This window comes from Aegilops tauschii, chromosome 1 (genome assembly GCF_002575655.3).
Source record: "Aegilops tauschii subsp. strangulata cultivar AL8/78 chromosome 1, Aet v6.0, whole genome shotgun sequence".
Lineage (NCBI taxonomy): Eukaryota > Viridiplantae > Streptophyta > Magnoliopsida > Poales > Poaceae > Aegilops > Aegilops tauschii.
The window spans coordinates 24589300-24598876 of NC_053035.3; the positions used below are offsets into that span (position 1 = coordinate 24589300).

General features: G+C 41.9%; 1 protein-coding gene across 1 annotated transcript; it reads right to left on the reverse strand.

Moving 5' to 3' along the window:
- Nucleotides 1–1401: 1401 nt before the first annotated feature.
- LOC109787361 (uncharacterized) lies at nucleotides 1402–5425 on the reverse strand. Its single transcript, XM_020345923.3, has 8 exons — nucleotides 5001–5425; nucleotides 4620–4773; nucleotides 3594–4260; nucleotides 2935–3102; nucleotides 2590–2824; nucleotides 2415–2510; nucleotides 2126–2334; nucleotides 1402–2041 (listed from the first exon to the last, which is right to left on the reverse strand). Exons 1-8 carry the CDS (start codon nucleotides 5149–5151, stop codon nucleotides 1697–1699), a joined length of 2025 nt encoding a protein of 674 aa, XP_020201512.1. The 5' UTR covers nucleotides 5152–5425; the 3' UTR covers nucleotides 1402–1696.
- Nucleotides 5426–9577: the final 4152 nt, after the last annotated feature.

Below are 9577 nucleotides of genomic sequence, written 5' to 3' on the forward strand. Positions count from 1 at the left end.
ACTTTATGGTAATTAGAAATGCAATTGTTTAATTTCTGCATATTCGAACAATATCAAAAATGATATATGGACTTTATTTATTGCATACTTTAATATTTGTATAAGTACTAAGATGCTTTAAATTTCAAACATGCAGTACAAAGCAAAAAAAAAAGCATAGTCCAAATGGGCAAATTTGACAAATTTGACATGTGGACGAAATCAAATCACAGAATAAACTGCCCATGAAACTATTTCACACGGCTGACCTTTTTGTGTGACGCCCGACACAAAGGCGCCACACTATATTGTGCAACGCCTCACAGATAGGCGCTACACGCCTGGCCAGCGTTGCACCCCAGACTGCCTAAAAATTGCTAAGTCATTGTGCAGAGCCTAAGAGCTAGGCGCTGCACTGTATAGTGTGGCGCCTAGCTCTCAGGCGCTGCACTAGTGGTTGCACTACAAAATGAAGCAACCACTAGTGCAACGCCTAGAAGCTAGGCGCTCCACTGTATAGTGTGGCGCCTAGCTCTCAGGCGCTGCACACTGACTTAGTAATTTTCGGATCACATGGGTGCGACGCTGGCCAGGCGTGTGGCGCCTATCTGTGAGGCGTTGCACAGTGTAGTGTGGCGCCTTCGTGTCGGGCGTCACACAAAAAGGTCAGCCGCGTGAAATAGTTTCACGGACAGTTCATTCTGTGATTTGATTTCGTCCATAGGTCAAATTTGTCAATTTTGCCGTCCAAATGTTCCAGGTATGGACTTGAAGAAGCACTCTGTTTTTCTGTATTAGATTAAATTTTGAAATGAAAGATGTCATGACCATGACAATGGGAATTGCAAAGACTTGTGCCACAAAAAATTGTCACAATTATTATCTCTATCCCAATGAAGTATTTTAGAATGGAAAATATCCCACTAAATATAATAACAGGAAAATTCATTTTAGCAATGTGGATTTTGATCTCCTGTAGACGAAGATAACTTCAGAATCATACTTATATGTTTTCGCTGGTACAATCCTTGCACATTCAGATATGTAGTCTTAACTCATTTCATCATCAGAGAAAAACGGAGACAAAAACCACAGAATTTCAAGCTCTAGTGTTTGGAAAGAATAGTTACATAGGAGTATTAGATTGCAAGATAACAAAGGAAACCTTGAGACTTGTATCCCATGCATCGATTTGTTCTTACAAAGTTGAGATGGCACCAACAATGCCAGCAAAGCTGCAGGCCGCACCACTAAACAATCCTTGTAGAAAGATAGTATGAACGATGTGAAGGTAACAAAATTATTTTTGCATATCCACTTCCAAATGACAAAAAGCACCGAGATCCCATAAGGTACTAGCACAACAGAGCAAGATGTGCCACAAAGAAGTCTCAGCCTGGCAATTAATCATGCACACAGAGCTGCCACGAAACTTCGAAATTAAAATTACCGGCATCTTCCAGGATGGTTATATAGGAGTATCAGAGAGTTAGCCATAGCTTGATTTCATAGTACAAAACATCCCAGAGACACACAAAGTACCAACAGAAAGAGCACACGGGTGCTAGCTCCCATGTCCCACCATTCTGCTCTACTACAAACTAGTGTTACCTCTCACTTTTCTTCAGTTCAAACAGGCACATGTCCCAGAACACAGACCGTTGCCGTGGACAAGCTTGCCCCCAACCATTTGCGAGCATCCATCGGTTTGCCATTCCTAAACGGCATCTGGATTTGTCATTCCTTCCACGCCAACCGGAGAATCATGGCTGGATCGAACCCTTTTAACACCCCTTTGATGAGTAGCTTCTGCACGAATTATATGGACCGTGAATGTGGACCTTTCCCCACCCATTGCCGGTACAAAGATGCATATGTCGCCCGCCTGCACTTGGTTGTCACATACAAAATCTAACCAATTACCCGCAAGCATGCAATTGTCTTTTTCTATGAAGAATCTTGGCCTCCACTTCTCGCTCTTGCCCGGCATCTGAAGTGTGACGGCCCCGTTTTCATGCGGAAAGCGTGCAGCTGCGGCTAATGAGCGTTCCTTCGAAATGATCTGATTACATGTGGGCAAGATGAGATGTCAGTGCAAAACAAACAGAAGTAAACTCAGGCTGGAGGAAAAGGAATGTAAATTTACCAGAAGAGGAGTGGGTAGCTGAACATCGGACTTCCTCATGGTAGCCACGAATACAATAGTTTCAGGTTTAATTTTGTGGATAAGCGTGTTTACACTCTCCATTTGTGTTCCAGATAGATAACTCCTGAATATTACCCCATAATCAGCTTCTGGAGGTGTCGGATGATCATCTGACTCTGAAGATTCATATTCTCGACCACTGTCTTCTACTGTATAAAATTTCACAGGTAAAAAAACTACAAGTAATTCAAGGTTTAACGCATATGTGCATGGAAGTTGACAATGTAACCTGATTTCTCAGACGAAGAGGGTGTCACAGCCGCCTTTGCAGTATTCCTACAATGGCTAGAACTGCCCCTTTCGCAGCTAGCGGTTTTTTTAGTTCCTGATAATCGTGGGGTACCGAATCATCATGGAGCTCCTTGAAATATGAAAATAATCTGTACTCATTTCTTTAGCATTACCTTGATTTGAGCTGATATCAGTTCTTCCAAGACGGAAATGATCGATGCTCGCTTCTGCAAACCCAAGGGCTTCAGGTTGAGTTTCTTTTACAAGTTCGTCTATTTTTTGCTCGTGTACTTCTACAAGTTCCCATTGCCCTGATAAGACTTGATCATTCGAGAGAATACGAAGATCGTCTTCTGCTACTTCTGTATCGGTTACTGGATTATCAGTGTATGGTGTTCTATCACGGAACTGCATAATACCCACAAGAATAAGAATGGAAAAAAGATCACACACTGCTAAAACGTTGTATGCTGTAAACACAAACTACAGAGTGAAAAAAGGTGGAGAAAACAACATACTGGAAGTATCCCAAATGTGGCAAACTTGAAATGTTGACGATGCAGGTCAGCAATTGCGGCAAACTGGAAATCATCCTTAGAAACATGGCAGATCCTGGGCACCGAGTAGTTAATTTCATGGTCTACAATTCGCCCTCTTGGGAGATCCAAGTGGTCCATGTAAGCAATCTACAAAAAACAGAGATTGAAACAAGATTCATACATATAGAATTATAAACATTGTTGGTGAAACAAAAGGTGACACTGAAAAGGATGGCATGAATATTACTATAAACTACACATATTTAAACAAGAAAATGCACTAGCCACAGCATCACAGTAACAAACAGAAGAAGGTACGCATATAGTCTGCAGTGTGAACTGAACACAGCTGCAGCATCCCCTGTAAAATAAATGTGGCATCAACAAAGACATACAAAATTGCCAACGCTAAAATCAGATTGCCACATTAACTGCCTACTATATAAGTTTAACTGAGGCACACCATTGCCATGACTGCGGAATCAACAAAATCAAACAGACTACAATATGAAATACTTATAAGTTATAACCGCGAAGAAATGCCATGGCAATAATGGCAACATCAGAAAAGAAATGCCAGCAGCAACATCAAAGACATGTCAACAGGAGGGAGAAGGGGAGAGCAAGAGAGGACATACCGTGAGCAAGGGCAAGCACCCGCCAACCCAGAAGTCTCTCATCTTTTCCTCCCTAGATTTGTACTGAAATTTCTGCACCTCATCCATCAGATGCTCCGTGATATGGCCTGCCCAATCGAGGTCCTGAACCTTTGACATATCTTCAAAGGCCCACAGGTAGTCAAGGTCTATGGTATTCCCAGTGGTGGGGGTGAGCACTGCCGCCAGTGCAATAAGCAGGAATGTCCTCATGAAGGACTCCTCGTCCTCATTGTTCTTAAGCAAACTGACACAATGGGGGATGGTTGCCCTTAGTCCATTATTTAAGTACAGATCTCGCAGTTCTTTGATTTTGTCCGACTTCTGCCCATGCAGTACAAAGGGTCTTCCCCCTGTAGGTACACCTAGAATTTTCTGAACAAGGGGCTTGCTGAAAACTATTGTCTTGTCCGCATTAATTCTGAACTCAGAGAACGGGGGGTTAATTTTTCCCATGATCCACTCAGTCAGTGGCTCATGAACAGAGAATGCCCCGATACGATTGAAATGCTCGAATCCATACTTTGCAACATACCCCTGCTGCCGGGGTGTCAGACCACGCATGATCTCTCGAATCCTCCCAGCACTGAAACGGCTCCTGATGCCCACTTCACCATGTAATACTTCATCCATGGATCCAACTCCTCCCCTGTAACCAAGAAACAAGCAAATTAACCTTATATAAAGCAACAAGAGCAAACAACAGAGATAACTCGGCCGCAACACATGTACCATAACTAACTGCAACATGGCATTCAATGTCACATGAAAAATCAGTGGAACAAAATTATGCACCAAAAAACTGACTAGCATACCCCACTGCTTTTAACAAACTGTATTCTATTATCAACTGCAACATTGGATGCAATAGCACAAATACATAATACAGGAATAACACATTGGACAAATATCCCATGATATATACTACTTCCATTTGTTGGACAAAATCATTGGACAACTTATACAAGAATGGTGGTGTTGACTAACTTATACCGTGCCCGCTTATACCTGCAAGTCGACCGGCGATGACTAAGAAGACGGGGACGCAGCCCGCCAGAGTCCACCGCGCCTGCTTCAGCGCCAACGTAGCCCCACTTCCGCTTCGCCTTCCGCTTTATCCGTGCTCCTCTCCCGAAAATTTTCCGATCTTGGTTGTCAGTTTCTGCTTCCCAACACTCACAAATTAATTCTTGCTGCTTCTCAACGCATGCTCAATCCAGAGTAAAAATCTAGGATGGTTCACATGATCTAAAAAGGTGTATTTCCTCGTGATTTTAGCTGGTTCGGTTCAGATCTTGCGATGGACTCCAGCGAAAGATGCAGGAGCCTGGCTCGCATTTCGAGTTGGTTGAAGCAAAGGGGAAAAGAAAGAAACTTTGGGGCACCGACCTGTCAGTCCTGGAGGAGGGAGGTGGAGGGAGGCCAGCGCCGCTGCCGCCGCCGCTTGCATCGAGCTCGCTGCGGCCGCCTCGTCCGCCATCCGGATGAGCTTCCGCTCGTCTGCAGCTCGCCGCCGTCCTGATCCCTTGGATCTCCGCATGCCTCGGTCGTCCCCGGCGGTGCCGCACGAATAGCCTCCCCCGCAGCTCGTCGCCGTCGCCGCCGCCGTATCAGGTACACCCACGCCGCTGATGCGGCGTTGTTGCGAAGTCGGCCACTGGCGGCGGGCCGACGGGAGGAGCGGATAATGGGAGGAGGGAAAGGGGATCAGAATGTTGCAGTGGGAGGACCGACGGGTTGAGATGTTTTCTTTATGCTTCCATAATTTTTTCTTTTCATCACAAGAATTGAGTGAGAAGTACTCCCGCTCTGGGTTTTATACAGTACAGACGCAAGCGCTCATATATACATGTATACACGCACATCCTATCCCTATGAGCATCTCCGAAAGACTGAGCCGGCAATGTCATCTTGAGATTTTACAAAGTCACCATAAGCGCCTCGTAGTCGACGGGAACGTCTCCTCCCATTGAAAGCATATCGAAATTCTTAAATAAATTAAGGATAAATGCGAGCACTAGGATTTGAACCCTGGTGGGCTGAGAATACTACTGTCCTCCTAACAACCCAACCACATGCTATACAGACTATATATGGATGTATATAGGCACACTTTAGAGTGTAGATTCACTCATTTTGCTTCATATGTAATCTGTATTACAATCTCTAAAAAGCTTATATTTAGGAATGGAGGGAGTATTTAATTAAATTAAATCATGGTGATAATAACAAGTCCACGGAAATACTCCTACTGTAACTTAAGGAGTATAAAATGTTTTTTGACACTATCATGGACTCTAAAACATCTTGTAAAAAGTTATAAAAATTTATAGAGTGAGTATTACTGTGGACGTGTTCTTATCCTATATAAAATAACTAAATTGGCCCAGGCTAACATGTTTTCCTCAATATGCAAATACCTCACCATGCATGAGAAAACAAACCTCAACATGCATAAAAACCTTCCCAATGCTCCGCGGGATACAAGTGCTAAGCATGTCAATAGGCGATAAAATAACATGGCAAAGCAATTAAGAAGAAGAGAGAGCACTTTGGTGACTCCAAGAAAAAACACTGTCACATGTGCGGACCTATGCAAAATACTTAAATGAAGAAAGCTTACCCTATGCATCGAAGAGTTTAATGCTAAATAATTAAATAAAGGAAATTTAGCAACAATAAGCTAAGCACCCACGCAGTGGAGGCTATACTTGCTAAACTATTTCATGCACTTAGCACCCTATCTAAGCACATATGCATTGGAAGGGGCCTAATGTACAGAAAAAAAGGTTTCTCTTCAATAAATATTTTCCATCTATACAATAATTAACTATAGTAAATCATATATATTTCTTAGTTTTAGTTCTCATATTATTAATACAAATATATCGCAAAAAATATCTCATTAAGTTATACATCAACCAATTCCCGCAGCAACGATTGAGCTGTTATTTTTAGTAAGTTAATAAACGCATGACCAAGTGGCGCTTCGTGCATATGATGTTAAACCTTCTCGCCAAGTTAAGGGTCTTTGGTTTGTGGATTCAGTAATACGAATTGGTTAGTTAAAACTTAGAAAAAGAAAAAAATCTCATAGAGATTGATTAGATGTCACAATTGTTATAGACCCAAAGAAATATTTTCAAGAGGTCTAACCTCCCACTATAAACCCTGGTGTTGGAGATCAATATATAGGAAAAAATGGAGATTGATTCCATTGAATCAAGTGGAACAATAAGGAAAAAATCTATGGATTAGAATTTTATAAAATTCCTTCGAAAACCCTTTGAACCAAAGAGCCCCTACTACTATGATTACATCAAAAGTGTTAGGTTACATCTTGAATTTGTGTTTGTTTAAGCCTCGGTGTCCATGCAACGCTTAAAATGTGTGTGTTTCAGTCGATTTTCATCACTATTCGGTAAAATATCTTCATATGATCTTGGAGAGAGAGTGACAGTGGGTCATATTTCAAAAATGAAATAATACATGTTCAACAAAAAAGAAAAATGTGTTGCCTTTAATGTTCACACTAGGGCCTGATACGTCTCCAACGTATCTATAATTTCTTATTGTTTCATGCTATTATCACTTTTGAATACTTTTTTATAGCAATTTTTTTGGACTAACCTATTAATTCAGTGTCTAGAGTTAGTTATTGTTTTCTGCATGTTTTTGACTTTTCAGAAAATCCACACCTATGAGGGTAAAAGAAAACCTAGGGAATTTAATATGATTTTTTCAGGACACGAGGATTCTAGAAAGTGTGGGGGCCTGCCGGGGGGCCACCCGAGGGCCCCACGCGGCTTGTTGGCGCGTCCAGGGGGCACCCGCGTGGCTAGGCCGCGTGAGCTCCCTGTGCACCTCCTTATGCCCATTCTTTCGCTTATAAATCCCATAAATCGAGAAACCCTCGGTACCTTTTTCCACAGGATTTTTCACCACCGCAAGTTTCTGTTCCAAGGAGATCCAATCTGGAGCCATGTTCTGCACCCTGTCGGAGGGGGAATCCATCATCGGAGCCATCTTCATCAACCTTGTTGCATCCATGGTCATATGTGAGTAGTTTCCTTAGGACCTTTTAGGATCCATAACAATACTAGATGACATCTTCTCTCCTTTGTGATTCAATACAAAGTTCCTGTGAGCTGCCTCACATGATCGGGATCCATATGATGTAATCGGTGGTTGTGTTCGTTGGGATATGATGAATTATCACTTTTATGATTAGATTGTTCATTGAATTATATTGAATCTTTTGAAGTTTCTCTACTACTCCCTCCATCCCAAAATAAGTGTCTCAACTTTGTAATAACATTAGTACAAAGTTGTACTAAGCTTGAGACATTTATTTTGTGACGGAGGGAGTATATAATAAGAGCTATATATGCTTTCTGATCTATTTGTTGTCTCTGGCCAGGAATGATAGGTAGTTCTCCAAAGGAAGTGATGCATAGTAGTGGGTTCAATTTAGAGGTGAATTTGATCCCGATGATAATAAGGGATTGGACACATATTGTATTGTTGACACTAAGGATAAAATGATGATTTCCTTATCATACTTAGATGGTAGTTTTACTGTCTACATTATGTCATCATGCTTATTGAAATGCTTTGTTTGTTATAAACTTATACTTTGAAATGTATGTTGTATAACTGTCTTGAGGTGGAGTATTAGTTGTAGATGCAGTTGGATAACAATCTACATATCACAGACATAATGCCTATACAAGATTATGCAATGAATGGTCATGGTCATAAATATAAATATTGCAATTTTAATCGCTGCCCAATTGTAATTTGTTTACCGCGCCACACTTATTTCTTGGAAAGATGCCACTAGTGAACCTATGACCCCGGGGGTCTATTTTCTATTACTGAAAACATTTACAAAAATGTTATTCTTTGTTGTACCATTTATTTTATTCTATCTATCTATCAATTCCTACCATACCGTGCAATTTACCATTGTAACTAGTAGGACAAGAAACTTGACAACCTTCTTGAAACGTTGGGGGCAAGAGTCTGTTGTGTTTTGTGTGCAGGTACCCGCCCCTAAAAATTTTTGCTGGAAGAACTCCTTCTGGTTCGATAAACCTTAGTTTTTAAATCGAGGAAAATACTTATTGCTAGGTTACTTAACCCTTATACTTGGGAGATACCCATCCACTCTTACAAGAAAGCAAGCAGGGCCAGAGACCGATCTAATAAGGTTCATGGGGAGACAAGTAGCGCTCAAGGACCCGCCACCTGCCATCCGCCATCCAGACAAGGAAAACACATTCAGGAGAAAGCGCCTCATATCATCACCAGGTAAAACAACACCATTATCAGCCATGCAGGATCAAGAGTGCGCTCAACCACATCTAAAAAACATGCGATCAACTAACAATTGAACTATGGAAGGCATGAACAAGTAGCAGCAGCAGCATCATCCCCTCACAATGTCATTATTTGGCGTATCTATCCTCCTCAATACCAATGTGTCATGTGATCGTTTACCATGTCCAAACATCAATGCCAGGTACCGAAAGCATCTCTCTCTGGTGAAAAGTGTTAACCTACCACAATATATATTTGATGAAAATACAAACATAACATACTGATTTTGATTCTTGGAGAGTGAATTAACCTATCATCAAAAAAGGCTTTAGCACGGGGAGCCATAAATAGAGAGGGGCCACGCGGTCGTACCCAGCAAACCATTTTGAGATGAAGAAAGAAAAGGTGATCCTAGTGGGGACCTAGGTTTAACAACCTCACCGTCTGGTTCTCTGGCTGTATGGGTTGGTTCTTCGAGTTCATCATTCTCCACGCTGGTTGGGTGAGGGGCACTCCATGTTCTATACGAAAGTCTGACATCTAGTTGCACACATTACGGCCAGGGAGTTCCTGGAATCGGCAACCTAGTTCATTTTTTCCTGGTCTGGGATGGAGTCCAACTCTGGTCCCTGTTGTCGCTGCGT